The following is a 22324-nucleotide window of genomic DNA, read 5'->3' on the forward strand; positions in this document are numbered from 1 at the left end:
ATCAATGCCACCCTCTAATCCTATTATGTAAAAGGAAAATATCTTTTAAGAATAAGGCTAAAAATATATTTTCAGAAAATCAAGACCAGAAAGGTCATTAAAGATCATTCTAAATGATGTACTTGAGGCAAAATTTGGAAAACGATCATGGAATTTTAAGGTATATAGTGAAAGAATGAATTAAAGGCAAATGAGCCAGCATATATCTGAATAATTCTAAAAATTAGTGCAGATATAAAATTATAATGTTCAATTGTTTTTTTTTTAAAAGAGAGAATTAAAATTAGTAGCAGCAAAAGGGTTGGAATAATCATGTAGTCCATAAATCTAAAATAAGACAAAGAAAAAAGACCACAAAACAAATAGGAAGTACAAAGCAGTTACATTTGTTGAGTACATTTGTACTCAAATGTATCAGTGGTCAGTAAATATAAACAAAGTGTTAATTGCTGTGGGTAAAATTTAAATATTGCCAAGGTTTCTTGAAAAAATAGAATATAACTGCATGCTGTTTAAAGGAGACACTTGTAAAATATAAGGATAATGGAACTCTAAAAGTATGGAAAAGACAGCTTACAACTACTAACTAAGCAATGTCAGAGTAAGTATTAATTGAGACAAAATAGTTTTAAATAATACAACCTTAATAGAGATAAAGGAGGTTGTTTCAAAATGATAAAACCTTCAGTTTACCAATAAAATAAAGCAATTTTAAATTTGTATGTACTTAATAGCGTGGCCTCAAAATATGTAAAGCAGGGGCGCCTGGGGAGCTCGGTTGAGCCTCCAACTTTGGCTTAGGTCATGATTTCATGGTTCTTGAGTTAAACCCCAAGTCGGGCTCTGTGCTGACAACTCAGAGCCTGGAGTCCACTTCAGGTTCTGTGTCTCCCTGTCTCTCTGCCCTTCCCCCCCCTCATGTTCTGTCTGTCTCCCAAAAAAATAAATGAATAAACAAATAAACATTAAAAAATATGTAGAGGAAAATGTAGAGAAAACTATAAGAAAAAATTTTAAACTATTGCCATTTTAGAAGAGCTTAATACTCTTCTAAATTAATCCAAGTAGAATAAATAGGGTAAAAGCCCAATAACTATATAGATGATTTGGGTAACTCATTTGTCAGACTTGACCCAACAAACAGTTCCACATCACACTCCTAAACTTCAGACTATTCATTCTTTGCAGGCATACACAGAACAAAAATTAGTCGTATATTGGGCTATAAATCAGGCTTCAACAAATTTCAGAAGATTGAAAACACATGGACTATTTTCTCTGACCGTGATCCAATTAAGCAAAAATCAGAACAAAGAGATAATAAAACATAACCCATATATATTTGGAAATGAAGAAACAGTTGCCTACTTGGTATCCCTACTGTCTGACTAGCAGGTGCACAAGTTCAACATGTCCACCGTACCCTAAACTACCCCTCCTGTTTTCTCTGTCTTCGTCACTGACACCGTTTCCACCTCATTGTCTAAGGCATCATTTGTGGTTTCACTGACATTGCCTTAGTTCAGACTTTTAGCAATGATGTTCTCATTTTCTCTGTAACTAGACTCTTTCCTTTGAGTATGCTCCTCCTGTCTGCCCAAACATTCTTTCTAAAAGATCAGTTTACTCATATAAAACCTTCATTTAAAAAATTTTAAATGGACCTTGAGGATTTATGCTAAGTGAAATAAGTCAAACAGAGAAAAGCAGATACCATATGATTCCAGTTATATGTGAAATCTAACAAAAGAAACAAATGAACAAAACAAACAGACTCCTCATAGATAACAGAAAACAATCTGGTGTTTGCCACAGGAAAAGGTGGTGGGGATTGGATGAAATAGATGAAAGGGATTAACAGGTACAACAGAAAAAAAAAATTAATGAGCCTCACTACTAACGAGATGAAATCCAAACTCCATAACATGATATTCAGAAATTCTTGACTAGAGTCCCTTCCTTTCTTTCCATCTTTATTTCCTCTGAAGCACTCATGCACCTTTTGTTCACCAGCTATGCCAATTCATTTATACTTCTATGAACACCACCTCCTCTCTACCTTCTCTTTACCTTTTGCACATATTAATCTCCTTACCTGGGATGATTGATTACCGACCTCACCATTTCCTATATATCCTGGAAGACACAGCTCGAGTATCACATTCCTTGAGATGCCTTGCCTGGTCAATCCTCATAGTGTTATTCACTTCTTTACTTTCTACCCTAGAATTGTTTTTTGTACTTCAGTTTTGTAAATCAGCTATTTAAATAGCTGCCTGTTGTGTTAAATCATAAATTTCATGCAGACAGGAATTTTTTTCATTCATTAAAAAAATTAGCACTTATGTAGGAAGAGCTCAAAAATTGAATTTATGAATAAAATTAGAACAGTAAGATAGTTTAAATATATTTGTTGAGAGAAGCAAGAAGGATGAGTCAACAGATTGGCAGCAAGAAGGGACAGCGATAGTACAAAAAAGTATTGGAATAACATGTAAAGAATATTGGAGGGTGAACTTAGTGCATTTAGGCAGTCCTAAAACCTTTTAGTGTCTTGAAGGAAAGGATGCCAGAAAGAGTTGTATGGCTTCTATACTACACAAGAGAGTATGTACGGCTCTATACTACTCAGGAGAGTATCATATACATCTAGTCAAGTATGTGATAGTGCTGTGCAGTGCAATCCTCAGTGGTCACAGTTTATTTGATTAAATGAATCCTGTCCTTAGTGCCTAGGAAGTAATTGTTATTTATTATAACCATCAGGAGTCATGAGGTAAAGGATTATAATTTGCATACTCTATATAATGAGAAATGTATGTATGAAAAACTTTTCAGAAATCTTTCCATCAAAAACAAAAAAGTTAGGTATCTAATGTAGCAAGTTTTAATTATATGGAAAAAATCACAATTAAGGCGGATAAATGCATCACTGCAGTGAGTTAGAAACCTCATCCACCTGTGTTATAATTTGCAAAGTTTGCTTAAGGTTTACCCATGAATATTATGAATTTTAGTCAAATGTGTTCAGACCAAATAATTTAGAACATAAATTTATAAACTTAGGTTACCTACTTTATTAAATAATAGGTAGTTCAGAAGCTAAACTGGGAATAATTAGAATTCACTGACTTGAACCAATGACTTCGTCTGTTTCAAAGTCTCATGCTAATTTGGAGACTGCATTTTACACCTACAACATCATTTGGTTGCTGGCAGTATAAACATAGTCATGATGGTTTGTTCTGGGAAGTAGCTAAAAAAAAAAAAAAATGAACTCTGCTACTTTCACCTGCAAATGATATTTCAAGGCAGTGAATCTCATTCACTGCCCACAGTCAGTAAATGATGTTTCCCATTTCCCATCCCAAGCTAAAATTCCTGGTGTTGCTCTCCACCCACCTCTTACTCCTTACTTGTTGCTAGATGTGTACTTAAAAATAGCTTCTTAGAATAAGAATAGTCTTTGGCTCATTGCAGACCACATGTTTTATCTGTTTTAACTTCTTTTCTGCAGATCCTCCTGCTGTGGAACCAGCGTTCCTGGAAATTCGGCAAGGACAAGACCGAAGTGTTACTATGAGCTGCCGGGTCCTGAGAGCCTATCCAATACGGGTGCTGACCTATGAGTGGCGCTTGGGCAATAAATTATTACGGACGGGTCAGTTTGACTCTCAAGAGTATACAGAATACCCGGTGAAGAGTCTTTCCAATGAAAACTATGGGGTTTATAATTGTAGCATCATTAATGAAGCTGGAGCTGGGAGATGCAGCTTTCTTGTTACAGGTAAGATTCACAATATTTTTCCCTTTCATATATTTTTGATCAAGGGATTGTAGGCTTTGTCACTATACGAATTTAAAGCATTTTTAAAATCCATGAAGCATACTATGAGCAGTTTGACTACCATAGTTAGAGCTACTCATTTCAAGCTGTTTGTTTTAGTAGTTAAGACAGTTTATATGCCTATAAAATTAGAAGTTTATGTGAATTCAAGTAGATTTGGTGAGGAGTTTGGTTATTTTGAGTGTTTAAGTAATAAAGTGTCAAATCTTAACAAGGTTTTTTTAGATCACATTGCAAATATTAATACTAATACATATTTTCTTCTGCAAGTCTAAAATTGCTTGTTAACCAAGACTTGCTTTGGTTTTCTTAATAGTAGAGTGTTTTCTTCCTATTATTATTTATTTAATAACACTGAATCTTAATTTTGGTGAATCTTAATTTTGTCCTTGGCTTACCATTGGTTCACAGATATTCAGAGGGAAAGCAATAAAGTTGTATCTGGCATTTAATAAATTTTTAGAAAGACATATCAATCAAAACTTTTTTGTGCCGTTATCTTTCAATGTATTAAAAGAAATATTAACTCTATTAAATCTTATGTAAATATTTAAATTATTTTATAACCTATATACTAAGTAAATTTGTATAATTTTTGAGCTATGGGTTAGGCATACATTAAAAGGATATATTCCTTTTATTCTTTTTCAGTATTATTTAATTCTAGGGAAAGTTAGTCATAATAGTTGGAATGTTTATGCTAGTAAAAAATGAAACAGTAAATTGTTTGTTACCTGAAAATCAATTGTAAATGTTTCAAACTTAGTGAAATCTTGTTCATTGGTAATGTAAATTTTTATTCATAAGTTCTTACCGATAAGAAAATTTTCTAGACATGTATCACCTTGACATATTTTTGGTTCCTGAAATATGACATTAGGTAGATAAAATGCAATGAACTAACCAAAGAATATGAAGATGTCCTCTCTTCTGGCTCTTGCCACTCTTGGTTTTACAGTCCTTTTATCAACATTCAGTTAGACTTAAAAGATTTCTACTTTTCTTAAAGTGAACTATTAAAACACGGCTCCTGGGTGGCTCAGTCACCTAAGCATCTGACTCTCCATTTCAGCTCAAGTCATGATCTCACAGTTTGTGAGATGGAGCCCTGAGTTGGGCTCAGTGCTAATAGCACAGAGCCTGCTTAAGATTCTCTCTTCCTCTCACTCCCTCTCTCTCTTTCTCTCCCCCTCTGCCCCTCCCCAGTGTTGACTTTAAATAAATAAATAAATAAATAAACAAACAAACAAACAAACAAACTTTTTTTTTTTTAAGTGAACTATTAAAACAAAACCAGAAATCCCTAGGACAATGCTACTTACATGATGATCTCACTCCTAATTTTTATTCCTAGGCATATTTATAAGGGAAAGAGAATGGAGTCTGTTAGTCTATGGAGTAATTTAAGTGGCACAGTGTACTTTCATTCTTAATTTACATATTATTACCCTAAATCAATAAGAATCTTTCAAAGGTTGTTGTTTTCCACATATCGGTAGAAATAGGACATCTTTTTTTCATTAACTCTCCAAAACAAAAACACTCCATAAAATTAACTACATACCTTTCTTCAAATTTTTGGACTTACATTCATTCTAATTTGTTTTCGACACTTCAGGCTAGTTTAGACAATGATGCCTTTGTAAGATTTTCATTTGTTCTCTATCATGTGACCCAAATCCTATTTTCTGAACTGGAAGACAAGCTGAGACCAGAAGGGAATACTTTTCCTAGGAGAAACCATTTCCCATTCAAGATCCATGGGATGTAGTAAATAGATTTTGATAGCTCCAGGAAGGAATAAGCCTGTTATGGGTTGCCCCCACAAGCGAATGAATAGCTCCATGAACTAATTTATTTCCAGTGTGTATTTTTTATATCTTCAAGTCAACCTCATTGTTTCAAGATTCCAATAGTTTTGAAGAAAAAAGGAAATAATTGAAATCCAAATATTGTATAATCCAGAAAAATATACATTTGACCCTTGAACAACAGAGGAGTTAGGTGCACCAACCCCCAACATGCTCAAAAATTTGCATACAGTTTTTGACTCCCCCAAAACCTAACTACTTATAGCCTACTGTTGACCAGAAGCCTGAGTATATAATCTACTGACACATATTTTGTACTATATATATATATATATATATATATATATATATATTTTATATACTATATTTTTAAAGTAAGCTGGAGAAAAGAAAATGTTATTGGGGAGCCTGGATGATTCAGTCAGTTGAATGTTTGACTTCGACTCAGGTAATTATCTCTCAGTTTGTGAGTTTGAGCCCCGTGTTGGACTCTGTGCTAACAGCTCAAAGCCTGGAGCCTGCTTTGGATTCTGTGTCTCCCTCTCTCAATCTCTGCCCTTCCCCTGCTCTCTCTCTCTCTCTCTCTTAAAAATAAATAAACATTAAAAATTTTTAAAAAGAAAATGTTATCAGGAAAATCATAAGAGAAAATACATTTACCGTACTTCACTATATTTATTTTTTAAAAATCTCCACGTAAAAGTGGACCCACAAAGTTCAAACCTGTGTTGTTAATGGTCAATTATATAAACAAATCAATGATTCCTTAGAATTAGAGGTCTGGAAGGAACAATGAAAAGGCATTTGTTTCTTCTATTAAAACATATCACAATTAGTAATCCTTATGAATTTGCCACAATTCAGAACCCTTTGAAGCTATACAGAAAGGAGCTCAGGAATAGAATATACAAGGGTATGTATAATCTTTCTGCATATATTCTTTATCCACAAAGATCTTTGAAGACAATTCTGTTTACGTCCTGATAGCCAAATTAAATTAATTTTGTTATTACAACTATTTTACCAAATTCAAGATCACTCTTCTACTAGTTTTGAATGTTATACAGTCACCCGAAAGTGAACTTGATCTCACTACACATCAAAATATACAGAATTGTACTAATAGTGAATGGCAGTCCTCATATTTATAGTTACTTTAGCTCCTAGGAAAGCTAAACATTTCACACCTCCTTTTCCCAGTTATATCATGTGTGTGTGATGTGTGTGGGAGTATAGAGGTTGATGAGTGGGGTTGTGTTTGCTGAGAAGTCAGGGTGTGAGAAAGTAAGTAAAGATATTTTGGGAACAGTGAATAGCTTAGCTTGAATTGCACTGTCCATGTTAGAAAATATTAATGACAATACCACAAAATACTGTGTATTTTCATCTATTTACTAATATTATTATGGTAAAGGTAAGCATAGAGTTGTTTATTGTTTGTTTTGTGGGTTAAGTTAGCTTTGTGAACAATGGTAGGAAACTAAACACCATTTATCATGTTTTTCTGTGAAGGAATTTTTACAAGTTCCAGGAAGTATATATATACAGTTATATAAATTTAGATTTGTAAACCACTTAAGAATTGGATCAATGGAGACAATTTTAAATTCTTTTAAATGAAAACTATTAAAGGAGTAGTGTCTTTTTCAATGGGTAACAGTGGATATTTATTCTATGAGAATTTTTATTGCATAACTACAAGTTATAATTGAGCATAAAACAGCCAGTGTGTATTCTCTCTACTGATGAAAATTTTGCAATCTGGAAAATATTTAACGCTTATTTGCTGTGTACCTACTAATTTGCCAGGTATCAGAGATGACACCAGAAATAGAATAATACTCTGTCCAAGAAATCTTCCACTCTCATGTCAGTTTCTAAGTCTTCTCGGTTTTATATTTGCTTGGTATTTTGAATATATCATTTTAACAATTTTTATTCCTATTACATTTGTAAAGCCATATATTCTTTTATCTGAGATAGTATAGTTGCCTTTTATCTGATACCTGACTTTTCAGCCTCTTTCCCTTTCAATCCATTTTTCATACTGCAGGGCTTTATTTTCCTAGAAAATATATCTTACTTTTAGTGGGAAGTATCTGTGCTCTTCATTGCCTTATAGAGGTGATACATTAATTCAATGTCATGAATTTTCAAACCACTCATTAATATACCAAATGGAATATATAGAAATACATCTCTTTGAGTCCTACCAATTATTCCACACTCTAGTCAAATTAGGTCATTCTGCTTCCCACCAAATAATTACACATTTCCAAGACTTTATGCCTTTGTTCACATATTACTTTATTTTGAAATACTTGCCCTTTGTATATTCCTCTACCAGAGTAATGGCGGCCCTTGTATAAGCCTTTACCAGGGTCATTTTGACTTTTGCTCCTCAGCCAAATAGAGATGTGTAGGTTGTAATAGTGTATTATTTTACAATTCACAAATTAATTATGTATGTTACTATTTGTCAAGTATCTGAAAATATCCATAAAACTCCCAAGTAACCATGATTTGAACAAGATAGAAAATTATTACACTCAGGTTAAACCTTAAAGTATCATTGCAGGAACTAACATAATGGCTTTTCCACAAAGTCTTCAGAAATTCAGGTTTCTACCATCTTATTGCTCAATCATCATCAATAATTGGCACTTATAGCCCTAATGGCTGTTGAAGTCCCAGCTATTACCTCTACATTTCAGTGTGTTACCTCTTTTTAAGGATACTTCCTTAAAAAGTGGTAGTTTTAGATACCCTTTCTACTTGAATTTTTTTGGAAACAACTTAATCCTATTGATGTATCTGCAATAAAGGCTGTGGGTATTGATTTTATTTTAGTAAGATTAAATCACAGGATTAAATCTAGGAATTAAATCTAGGAATATTAAATTGCCTTAATTGAAAAAAATACAATGAAATTAAATGGAGATTTTCAAGGAAAACCTGGAATCTAGGTTTTATTTCTGTAATACTTAACACTGTTACTGATAGTCAACTTTTCAGGAGCCATGGCCATTGAGCCCTTAGTATAATTTAAAAAGACAAGAATAGGTTTAATCGTAGAGCTTGCAAGATATTATATTGATGAGTAATGGAATTGAGGGTACTCTGTTACTTAATGCTCCATAACCAATTACTACAAACTGAACATCTTTTGAAACATCACATGTGTATTATCTCACAACTTCCGTGTGTTAGGAGTTCAGGTATGGTTTAGCCAGATCCTCTGTTCTGGATCTCACAAAGCTGCAATCAGAGGGTTGGCTGGAATGTTCTTATCTGAATGCTTAATTTCAGAGAGGAAGTTGAATCATGTCCAAACTTATTAAGGTTTTTGAGAGAATTAATTTCCTAATGGTTGTATGATAGAAGGCCCAAGTGTTTTGCTCCTTGTTGGCTGAGGCCAATTTCATGTCCTAGAAGATGCCTGCACATCCTAGAGACCACCCATAATTCTTTGTCATGTGGGTTTTTCCAAAATGGCTATCTACTTCATCAAGCCAGCAAGAGGAATCCCTTGCTCTAGTCAGCTAAGATGGAATCTTGTATGTCATAACAATTACTGAACTGATACCCCATCATAGTTTCTCCCCACTTTCAATGGGAAAGAATTATACACAAAGACATGAAAACCAGGGTTAAGAATCATTGGAAGTCAACTTAGGCTTTCCCTGCCACAAATACCCATTTCCTGCCACAAGGAGTATTTTTTAATTTTTTTTAATGTTTATTTATTTTTGAGGGATGGGGGAGGGGCAGAGAAAGGGAGACACAGAATCTGAAGCAGGCTCCAGGCTCCAAGCTGTCAACACAGAGCCCTGTGCAGGGCTCCAACTCACGAACCGTGAGATCATGACCTAAGCCAAAGCTGGATGCTCAACCGACAGTACTGAGCCAACCAGGCACCCCAAGGAATATTTTTTAAATACAGCCTACATATGAAGGAGACTATTGTATCTAAGGCAATATTGAAAAAATCCTTCATAGTTTACCTTCTTCAGTAAACATGGCAAATAGGGTTCAACCAAGCAAAAATTTGCCTGTGATTGTTTCTTTTGCCTCTAGTTTAGAAATATTTGTGCTAGGATTCTGCACAATTTTCCTGTGATATAGTACAATATTTAGATTTACGTATTAGAACTGCTGTTTTCTCCATGTCCAGCAACAGCAGATAAGACACATAACTATAATTACATTCTAGAGGACAAATAAGGCAAAGGTGACAGTTTTTTGAAAAGGAGTACATGTTATCATTCAGTAAATGTAAAGAAATTCAGATTGACTAAGAGCTGTAATATTACCCAAAACAATATGTTGGAGGACTCTAGCATTGCTTAGTTTTGAATACGAAAGAGGAAGAAATGATAACCAAATCGCTCCAAATCAAAATATCAAAATATTTTATTCTTGTTTTCTAATGTCTGATTGAACTATATAGTAACTATATGGAAAATATATTTTATTCTACGGTAATGCATATGTTTGTTCTATTCAGCCAAATACTTGTTTATTATGAATATCTAAAAACAGGCAACATAAGATTATGGATATATCATTAACAACTACCAGGAGTAAAACAAATGAAATGATGGAAAAAATAATACCTACTAAAATTTCCTGGTGATAACTCTAAAAGGCAAGAAACTTCTATGTGAAATCAAATATTTTTCAGGGGCAGAATTCTATTATACTTTTTAAAATTTTATTTATCATAATAGATAAACTAGTGGCCAATGTTTCAGCCAGATTATGAATTATAGTTATTTTTTAAAATATGGAGTAAGAGTGCTCCTGGGTGGCTCAGTTGGTTAAGCATCCGACTCCTGATTTCACCTCAGGTCATGATCTCATGGTTCATGAGTCCAATCCCCACATTGCGCTCTGTGCTGACAGTGCAGAGCCTGCTTGGGATTCTCTCTCTCTCCTCTCTCTGCCCCTCCCACACATTCTTCCTCTCTCTCTCTCTGTCTCAAAAATAAAGAAATAAAATTTAAAAATTTAAAAATATGGAGTAGAAAATACATAATATATTCTAACAACTCTTAATGTGTACCATTCTATAGTGTATAAGCTGATTCCGCTTGTATCTTTTTCATTTCATTCTTGTGTGTGAATTTACTCTTCAGAGTAAAAAAAGTGATAGAATTCAAGCAATGCTGAAGGAAGCTAGGATTTTTAGCTCAGCAAAATGATGTATATCTCCCCTTAAAATTTCTGACATCCTGGTAATATATCAAAATGATTAAACCTTAGAAAATAAGGGTCATGTATGAGAGTAAGGGTCTATTCTAGATACTTCCTAACCAAGGCTAACACCAAGCCGTCATAACATGGGCAGGCAGAATTTCGAAGTTGACTCCCACCAAGTTGGAAGAGCTTGGGAAATGCCCTAAGTTCTCCATTGTTTTCACTCCAATAAAATGTACAAAGCTAGCATACAAAAGCATCAGGTGGTCAGCTGATAACTGAACTACCTATTAGAATAAACACAACAAAATGTTACTCTTAGTTATGAATAACAGTGGTCTATTAAAAAGGAACCCTACGATAGCTCAGATGTTGGATATAGCAAAACCTAGCTATTATAAATAATTTCAAACTATTCAAGGAGAATACATAGTAAGATTTAAAGATAAATGTAGTATTTATGAGCAAATGGATAAGAAATTTCATTCAAAGGGGAAAAAAACTGTAAGAAAGAACTAAATGCAAATTCTGCAACTAAAACTCTGCAATAACGGAAATGGAAAATTACCTGGATGGGCTTAACAGTATATTGGAAAAGTTAGAACGGTCAGTGAAATTGAAGACAAATTGAAAGAACTGATACAATCTGATAGAAAAAGAAATGGAGACTAAAGAAAAGAGGCTTAAGACATGGGAGATGATACAAAATGGTCTGAAATGAGTAGAATTGAAGGTTTAAAAGACAAGAATGAGATTGGAAGAAAAAAAAGTTATTCAAACCCACAGATCCAAGCATGAATCTTGGTATAGAAAGCAAGAAGAGTACAGAAAAAAACCACACTTACATACACCATAATCGTGGAAAACCAAAGAAGGGGAAATTTTTCAAAGCAGCCACAATAAAAATGATATTCTGATGATATGCATGACAATTACCTTCTCATGAGAAACAATATGGATTAGAAGACAATAGAGCATCTCTAAATCTTTAAAATTCTTTAAAGTATTGTCAATTTATAATTTGATATGCTATTTAAAAATAGCATCAAATGAATGTTTCTGAACAATGAAATCTAGAGAGTTAGTAGTCAGCAAAACTGTACCACAAAATATACCAAAGGATACTTTTCTTATTACAGGGAAGGTTATCAATGGAAACCAAAATCTATAAAAATAAATAGTCTTTTCTTTATGGTTTCAGACCTTACATTTAAATCTTTCATCCATTTTGAGTTTGTTTTTATGTATGGTAAAAGACAGGGTTCAATTTCATTCTTTTGGATGTGGATATACAGTTTTCTCAACACCATTTCTCATAATGTACTTGTGGCACCCTTGAAAAGATCCGGTGACCATGTATGAGTGAGTTTATTTCCAGACTCTTAACATGTACACACACACACACACACACACACACACACACACACTCATACGAGGAAACTTTTAGAGGTGATGGGTGTTTATTACCTGGATTGTGGTGATGCTAACATAAGGTATACACACATCCAAATGTACCAATTTGTATACATTAATTATGTGCAGATTTTGTATACCAATTATATCTCAATGAAGCTGGGGGGGGAAATGAAATGAAGAGGATCAGATACAGTAAATAAGTGGGTAAAGATAAAAGACTATCTTTCTTCTTTTTTTTCTTGTAATTTCCATAATATACAGCTATATAAACAATAGTCAGCAAATTATAGCTTGGGAACCAGCCAACTGTTTTTTTGTAGATAAAGGTTAATTGGAACATAGCCTCACTTGTTTAAGTACTGTCTATGGCTGTTTTCATGCTACAACAGAAGAGGTGAGTAGTTGTAACAACAATCATATAGCCTATAAGCCTAAAGTATTTACTGTCTAGTTCTTTAAGGAAAAGTTGCCCATCTTTGGTTTGAAACAAAATACTAACTTTATTAAATTAAGATTTAACATATTAGAACTAAAATATCACAGTAGCATAAAGGATGGGATTAATTTGAATTATGTGGTTTTAAATTTATAACAATTGTAAGGTGGGAAGTGAGAAGTAAATAGGGACTTCAGATAATCATTAAATATGTAGTGTTATATATAAAGTGATCTTATATTAACTCTAAACAGAATCAGTAAGTTAAACTTGCATAGTTTTAGTCATACAGAAACTTCTAAAACATCTTCAAAAAGTGGTGCATCAAAGGAATTAAAATATACTTGAATTTCCTCGAACTATCACAGGGAAAGAGCAATAATACATGAACAATAAAATCATTGAAGGGACAAAGAAAATAAAGAGCAGGATAGTAGACATTAGCTCAATTATACCAATAATTACATTAAATGTAAATGAACTGACCACTCTAGTTAGTTGTCAGAAATCATGGGACTGGATTTTTTTTTTCTAAAAAGCAAGCTGTTTACAAGGTATACCCTCCTGTCTACAGGAAAAAAAAAAAAACAAAAAAAAAACAAAACAAAAAAAAAACATTAAATACAAAGACACAGAGGCAGAAAGTTAAAGAATGGAGGAACACACAACATGCAAACAGCAGACATAGGAAACATGACAAAGGTGTATTATTATTATCAGACACAGTAGACTTAAAGACATAGAACAATTTTGGGTTAAAGAGGGACATTTAAAAATAATAAAAGAAGAATTTATAGGGAAGACATAGCAGTTCTACATATGTGTATGTCTCTAATAATAGAGCTGTAAAATTCATAAATACAAAAGTGCCAGGAGAAATAGACTATTCCATAATTATAGCTGAAGATTTTAACATCTATCCATGAATAATTGATAGAATATGTACCCAGAAAATCACTGATGTTTTAGAAGATCTAAGCTATATTATCAAGCAATTTAAACTAATTGATATTTATAGATCATTATACCCAAAGTTGTAAAAGATACATTATTTCATGTACACAGGGAATGCTCAGTAAGCTAGATAATACGCTGACCAAACATTTTCCTTCTAAAATTGGGAGTAAGACAAAAATACACACTTGTACCCTCCACAAATATTATACTGCAGGTCCTTACCATTGCATTAACACAACAAGGGAAGTAAATAAAATGCGTAAAAATAAGAAAGGAAGAAATAAAAATACTTCTTTTTTTTAAAGAGTTCTCTTCCTTTTTTTTTTTTTTTAAGTTTATTTTGAGAGAGAGAGAGAGAGAGAGAGAGAGCTGGGAGAGGCAGAGAAAGAAGGAGAGACAGAATCCCATGCAGGCTCAGTGCTGTCAGTGTAGAGCCCAACACCGCACTTGATCTCACAAACCTTGAGATCATGATCTGAGCCAAAATCCAGGGTCAGGTGCTTAACCGACTGAGCCACCCAGGTGCCCCAGAAGTAAAAATAATTCTATTCTCAAATCATATGGTTGTTTATGTAGATATTCCTACTTGAATTAATAAGATAATTTAGCAATAGCAAAGGACACAAAATCAATCATATTTATGTATAAAATAAAACATGTAAAATCAATCATTTATGTATAACAGCTACAAAAATTTGAAATTGAAATGTAAAAAATACCATTTCCAATTTAAATTACCATTTCAAAATATGAATAAATTTAATAAAATATGCACAATATATACATTTGAACAATAAAAAAAATTGCTCAGGAAACTAAACAAGACTTAAACAAATAGAGAAGTATACACTCATGGATTGGGAGAATGAATATTGTTTTGATGCTTATTTTCTCCAAATTGATCTATAGATTCAATTCACTCCCAACAATATTTCCAGCTTGCTTGCTTTCGTTCTTTCTTTCTTTCTTTCTTTTTATTTCGATGGGTCTTGAAATGTTTGAGTTTTTATTTGGAAAACTAAGGTTCAACAATATTTAGGCCTCTGTTGGAGAAAAAGAATAAAGTTGGAAGCCTCGTACTACCTGATTTCAAGGCTTACTCTAAAACACAGTAATCAAGATAGTGTAGTTTTTGTATAAAACTATACACGAGGAAGGATCAATCAGACAAAATAGAGAATGAAGAAAAAGACATCTATGGTTATATAGAAGATATGGTCAATTGAATTTTTCAAAGTCACCAGCATAATCCATTGCAGAAATCGTAGTTTACTGAGTAAGTTGTGTTAGTTCTGGATACATCCATATTGAAAAAAATAAATCTTAAACAATACCTTACACTGCTCACAAGATTAAGATCAACTGTAGATATAAATATGAGAAACTAAAACTGTAAGGGCACCAGGAGGGCTTAGTCGGTTAAGCATCCAACTCTTTGATTTCCACTCAGGTCATTATCATGGTTCATGGGATTGAGCCCCAGGCGGGGCTCAGCACCAACAGCTTGGAGCCTACCTGGGATCCTCTCACTCCCTCTCGCTCTGTCCCTCCCCTGCTTGTGCTCTCACTCTTTCTCTCTCTCAAAATAAATAAACTTATTAAAAAAAATAAACTAAAGCTATAAAATTCTAGAAGAAAACATAGAAGAAAATCTATGCAAATTTGGGATAGGCAAATATTTCTTAGAAAGTAAACAAACAAAAGCCCCATTCATTAAAGAATTATGCATCAGAGGTCATTAAAACTTTTTGCTCTTCAAAATACATCATTAAAAAATAAAACGGCAAGACATGGGCTAGAAGAAAATATGTTGCAAAGGTTTGTATCCAGAGTATATAAATAATTTTTAAAACTCAATAGTAAAACAAATAGTCCAATTAAAAATTGACAAAAACCTTCAATAGACACTGCAGAAAAGAGCATACTGTTGACCAATAATTGTATAAAGGCCTGTCACTATCATTAGTTATTGTAGAAATGAAATTTAAACCACAATGAGATGACACTACACACACATTATAATGGCCAAAGTTAAAAAGACACAATACCAAGTGTTGCCGAGGGTGTGGAGTAACTGAAGTTATCACACACTGCTCCTGAGAATGTAGAATGAGATTACTTTTGTGAAAATGAATTGTCTCTTGTAAGTGTAAACATGCACTTACCAAGTAATCTGGCAATTCAATTGCTAGATGATTACCCTATAGAAATAAAAGCAATGTCTATGTAAAGATTATGTACAAACTTTAATAGCAGCTTTATTTGTAATAGCCTCTAACGAGAAACATTCCAAATATCCATCAACAAGTGAATGGATAAACAGCTTACTCATGAAATGGAATTATACTCATAAAAATGGAAAAAAATGTGAAAAATTACTGGTAGACACAGTATATGGATGAATGGCTTTCAGAAACAGTATGTTGAGTGAATACAACCTGACACACAAAAAGTGCACTATTTATGGTTCCTTTTATACAAATTTCATGAATAGGCCAAACTAACCTTTAATAATAGAAACTAGTACATTTTACTGTATGGGAATCATATCTCAATTACGTATTACCAGATAAATGATATTTGCCAACTAAAGTAGTATTGGGAATAGGAGGTATTTTATAATATAAAGATGCTTGTTCTATTTAATGTTATCATATAATATACTTATTCTAGTGCATATTTTGTTACTACATTCAGGGTAATTCAAAAAAATTGGTTGTTCCTCAAAAATCCTTTGTTACTTTTTCCTCCACTAACCTCTAAACTCCTTTCCTTCAGATGGACACACTAAACTGGTTGTCTTCATGGTATTTCCCCTCACCATGATAACCACTATGATCTTTCCTCAATTATATCCCTTACTTTAAGAGATAGTGACTATTACATTAAGAATATAGAATGACCTAATATGTTGGTAACAAAACTTATACATACAAGTGAAATCAGAGAGATATGAATCAGGTTTTGGAGGGTTACCATTTTGTAAGGAAGACTGTCACTACGGGGTACAATGAAGGGAAAATAGAGATACAAGTCTAGCAAGATAGCCTGCCTGTCAGATTCCAAAACTATTTCTCATGGCTTCCTGATATTATTTTGGGCAGGCATTAGATCCAATTTACAGATGGTAAGAAACAGCCTGTAATCACAAATAGTTTCCCCTGAGAGAAAAGAATCCTCATATTCACTTAACAGCCAGAGAAGAATAAAACAAAGAAACTCAAATGTAGAAAAGCACATATATGTATATGAATGTTATATGTTTAGTATTTCTATTATTTTCTTAAGGGTCTGTTTACCACTTAGTACAGTTGGATTTTCAGGAGATATTGGGTGGTAATAAAACCAGTCTTTGAAAGAATCAAAGGGCTTTTTAGTTCAATGGCATCTTAGCCAACTGCCAAACTTCCAAGTGTCTGTTTAAGCACCTGGCTTCTGTTTATCACCCTGAAGGGATGATTAATGGATGAGAACAGTGGAAAACTTGTTCCAAAGGCATGCCAAAAACCAGATTCAAAGTGGTCAGCAGAGAGATTATACAAATGATGGCTCAAAACCTGATCCATCGTTTTTTCTTAAGGGAGGTTTTGCGACGGACGTTAAATTGCAGAAGTCAAGAGAGGTGTTCTTTTTATAAATTCTTTTGAGGTTTTAGACCAGAGGATAAAACCACAGTCTGAAATTTTTGTATTACTTAGGTAAGCACAACTTAAGAAATCCACTTGTTTCATCATATTAATGAACTTAGTTTCAAAAAAACTCATCAATATGACAGTTCCTAGAAGCCTCAGGATCTGACTGCAGAGAGATAACCGCTTTGTGGTCAGATCCAGACCAGTGCTTCTTAGCCATATGATAAGAACAGTTATTTATCCTCTAATCTTTTTCTTGTGCCAGGAGTCATATTCACAGATCTTTTAGTTATTCTTAGAGAGTATCAGTGATTCAGTTTCAATAACTAGTTTCCTTTATTCATATCTAAATCCACTTTATTAATTCAAGTTATATGTTTTGAAGAAAATAAATGTTCCTAGAAGATAAACAGCATAGCTTCTGGGCTTTCCTCCAGCTCACTTGAACACCTCTCGCTCCCTGCCTAAATGATATTCAGTGCATTCATATTCAGCAATGGACCACCCACATGTGCAGCAACAGCTCTTGCCAAGAAGTTAATGTGGTCTATAAGTACACCATTGAACATTCAGCTCTCTCAGCCCAAGAGCCACTGGGTCAACACATCCATCTGTTCCCCTTCCATGCACACACCTCAACCAATGGTCCTTTAAATGAACACAAGCATTAAGATATTTGGAGTTGTTACGTTTTTAGGGAATGTATAACTTTAGGAAAGAATGAATACACTTATCTGAAGCTTATTGTATATTCATTATTCCTGAGTTAAATATTTAATTAAATACATGTATGTGTCATTCAAGAGATTTAGTCAACCCTTATCTATATGAAGTCCTGAGTTGATAATACTTTCTGATAACAATATAACATGGCAAATCTGGTTTAGTGCCAGGGGTAAATTGTAGTTTCAGTTTCTGTACTCACAACAGACAAAGTAGGGAAGCAGAGATACTTTTTAGATTAGTGGAAGTGACATTTTATCAGCAAATCCATCTGTACAGTATTTGTGTGTGAATTAGGGAAAAAGTCCCCATTATTGAAGCAGATATGGCTCCTATACCAGGGTAGAAGCAGTTGCAAGACGAATAGAGCCTGAATTTCAGCCCAACTCACCCCTTCAGCCAGACACACTTGGTAGTGACCAACCATTTCCAAAGATGTTGGATGTTAGAACAAAAAAGGACTTTGGACAGTGTGGGTTCAGAATGTAGCTTTGTTACTGGATGGTTGCTTACTATAGGGCAAGCTGTTTAAGACCGCTAATCTTCACTTTAATCTTTTGTGGAAAGAAAATGATAAGAATATTCTCATCCTGCAGGGGATTGCACATATTAAAAAAACATAATGTGTGCAAGTTGATTAGCATGGTGCCTGACAAATAGCAAACACAACACCAAAAGTGCCTTAAAAATATTTTTTGTCTAGGAGAGATCAAGCATCAATTCTTCCTTAAGCCTAGAAAGAACTGTTTTATTCCCTAGATTAAACTTTCTACTAATGCTTTAGAAGCCACAATTAGAATATTTTCTGTGATCAGGAAGAACAACACTAGAAGCAGGTTTACAAAGTTATTAATAGGAAGACCCCAATGGAAGTGTTTATCCAGATGTATTTGTAGTATATAAAGAGAACACAAAATCCTTCAGTGTCAGAAATTACAAGACTGAACAACAAAAAAAATCGAATCTCTAATATTACACCATCTGTAGGATTTTTTTCCCTTTTACACATATTCCATTGAAAATTTTGTACATTAGAGGGGTTTTTTACACATAGTTCCGGTTACATAATTCGGATTCAGATAAAATTTCCCCACACTGTACACAACCTTAAGGGAACTGACTGTGTCTTTGATAGAGGTTGGAATAAGAAAGAAAGGGCAGGAAAACCTGAAATGACTGGCTTTTGGATTACATGTGAGAAGCCTTTTGGGGGGGTTCCAGAAAAAGCAAGGGAAACGTTTTGGAAGGTTATATTAATGAAATATATTTTAATATAAAATGAAACAAAATAGTTTTGTATTCTTTCTGCCTTGTATTTCCTGCAATGTTTCTAGAAAGAAAGATTTCTAAAAATTTCATTTTATCGTACCATTCTTGGAAATAATATACATTGAGGAAAATGGGGATCAGATCCTCTATTTGAAAGCCAGCTTTCTTTGAATCCTTAGGTGAATGGTGTAACCTTGCCTTCTCAGAAAATGTTCATTTGGATCTTTTTGAGGGATGATTTGCAAACCAGGCAAGGAAACTAGTCTGCATTAGTTCAGCAATTATGATGTTCTTAGTAATTTTCAAGATTCGCAGCTCAACCCAAGTAATATGCTTTTGCATATTGGCCCTTCTCAGCCTCTGTGAGACTGAAATAAGTTAATATTTGGGAAAGTAATTTGTAAACTGTAAATTCCTATATAAATTTGAGATACAGTTTTTATCCCTTAACATTTTCTTACTCCCTGAGTCCATGGTTGTAGTGGTAAATTATAACAGAATAACTTTAAAATGCCAGCTCCAGATGTATAATTTTCATAATGTCTCAAATACTGGACAGGGTAGTGGTAAGCAAAGGCTTTGGGCAAGCTCTATGGCATACAAAGTGGGTAATGGAAGTACAGAGTCTTTTGCCCTTTTTCTTCATGCGTGTCTCTATCAATAAGCAGTCATCTTTATTTCAGGAGGATCTCTCCACATTAGTTTTCTTTAGAACAGGTGGTTTTTATGCACATAACATTTACTTAGATATTTCCTTATAAAATATCACTGGATTTATAAGTTTCATTTCAAAACTTTCTCTAAACCCTTAGCAGTTTCCTATTTACATGCCAAATGTGAAAGCTAACTGTTTCATCAAATCCAAATTGTTTCATCTTTTAAATTTTTTGAACCAGATCCTACTCTAAACCTATTTTGGAAAAAAAAAATCAAATTATTCATATCCAGAAATGCATCATTTCTGGCAAAGTCCATTCAGAGTTTTAGAGTTAGGGGGTTATTTATTTAAGTTGAAATGTTTGCTATCCAGCAAGTGTGTGTATTTTATATTACCCAATACAATATATTTTTGATGTGCAAGTCGATAACTACTTTGTATAAATATTTTGTTTTCTAGGTCAGAGGTGACTCAATTGTATTAAAGTATTGCTTCATTAAAGTTTAAATAAAATAAATAGGCATTCATTTAAATTTGTCCAGTTTAGTATTAAAACTTCAGGGGCTTCAGGGGCTCCTGGGTGGCTCAGTCGCTTAAGCCTCAGACTCTTGATTTTTGGCTCTTGGATCGGTGAGTTTGAGCCCCATGTTGAACTGAGCTGAGAGTGCAGTGCTTGCTTGGGATTCTCTCTCTCTCTCCCTCTGTCTCTGCTCCTCTCCCTCTCTTATTCTCTCTCTCTCTCTCAAAATAAATAACTTAAAAAAAAAACCTACTAAAATTGCTTTAATTTCCTGTGCTTCTAAACCATAACAATGAAACCAAGTATGGACCTCTTCCTAGAGAATTTTAGTTTACTTTCTTTTTTTCTTTCCTCTTTTTTTTTTTTTTTTTTTTTGTGAGAGGTGATACAGCAAGAGATTAATATTTATTTAATATTATTTGTCAGTTGTATGATAGGTATTTTATAGATTCTATCAAATATAAATAGAATAAACTGTATATGCTAATCCATTTGAATCTCCAGAGACAGGTTTTTCACCCAGTTATCTTCATAAAATAATTATTTTTGACAACCAGAAAACCTAAGTGAAAGAGTCCTTAGCAGTAACTAAATGGATCTATCATTAGTAATATTTGCTAAGTATACAATCTTTATTAATAATTTTTATTGTATTAATAAAGAATTTTAACTTTATATTGCAGATCCTTGCTCAAATGAAATTATGAACTCCTCCAAAAAGTGTCTTACATTGGGGGAGAATTTTTACAGTGGAAAACATATCATATTAGCTTCCAATTGATGTGGATATGTGTGGCTTGAGCACACATATGTGTTTTGGTAAAACAGACCCTTTTTTTCCAAGAAGTGATTTCTAAGCCATGTTCCTTCTGCAACCCTACCTGGTTGCCTATTTCAGTAGCAGTGATTTCTTTCCTAATAATCAATCACAGGATTCTTGGTAAATTATAGCTTTTGCATCTGATCATCATTTTCTGTTTTAGGAAATAGGCCTAGAGGCCGTTTTCTTGGGCCATCATTTTAATGTCCTTCCTAGAGAGTAAGAGAAAAGCTAAAGTATCAACACTGAAAGATGATTTTTAGAAGAATTTATATAATTCGGTCTTGGGTTCATTCTGCATTTCAAACATTAAAGTGAAATATTTTAATTTAGACAATTTGAAGTCATTATAGTTAAATAATTTTCCAAGTAGAAATTTCTGTAAACATACTTCCTCTAAATATCTGACCTAAAAACTATCTGTAGAAGAAAATTGAACTGGTAGGATATTATATTCAAGTGAACTTACATTATTGAAGCAAACTATAAAAAGACTGAAAGTTTACACATAAGTCTGAGTATTTTCTTTCATTGGCTTTTTGTTAATTAAGAAAAGAGCAGGGGCGCCTGGGTGGCGCAGTCGGTTAAGCGTCCGACTTCAGCCAGGTCACGATCTCGCGGTCCGTGAGTTCCAGCCCCGCGTCAGGCTCTGGGCTGATGGCTCGGAGCCTGGAGCCTGTTTCCGATTCTGTGTCTCCCTCTCTCTCTCTGCCCCTCCCCCGTTCATGCTCTGTCTCTCTCTGTCCCAAAAATAAATAAAAAACGTTGAAAAAAAAATTAAAAAAAAAAAAGAAAAGAGCATTGAAATAATACTTTTAATTAAGTATTATACTTTCTGCTAACACATTTTGATAAAGGATATGAATTGTATGAAGCCATTTCATGAGCATATCATAAGAATCCTGCTATATGGCATTTTCTCCACGTGCATCTTTTAAGATTATGCTAATAACTCTTATCAACTTCACAGGTATGTGGATCAAGCAAGAAAAGTTAATGCTTAATAGTTGAGATTTGTCAACTTCTAGGTGATGTT

General features: G+C 33.6%; 1 protein-coding gene across 1 annotated transcript in view; it reads left to right on the forward strand.

Moving 5' to 3' along the window:
• LOC125910313 (MAM domain-containing glycosylphosphatidylinositol anchor protein 2) overlaps nt 1-22324 on the forward strand; it is a 331066-nt gene that overhangs the window by 199930 nt on the left and 108812 nt on the right. The window contains exon 7 of the mRNA XM_049614096.1: nt 3518-3787. Within this exon, the coding sequence (XP_049470053.1) occupies nt 3518-3787 (270 nt within the window). The remainder of the gene's footprint in view (nt 1-3517; nt 3788-22324) is intronic.

This window comes from Panthera uncia (genome assembly GCF_023721935.1).
Source record: "Panthera uncia isolate 11264 chromosome B3 unlocalized genomic scaffold, Puncia_PCG_1.0 HiC_scaffold_1, whole genome shotgun sequence".
Taxonomy (NCBI): Eukaryota; Metazoa; Chordata; class Mammalia; order Carnivora; family Felidae; genus Panthera; species Panthera uncia.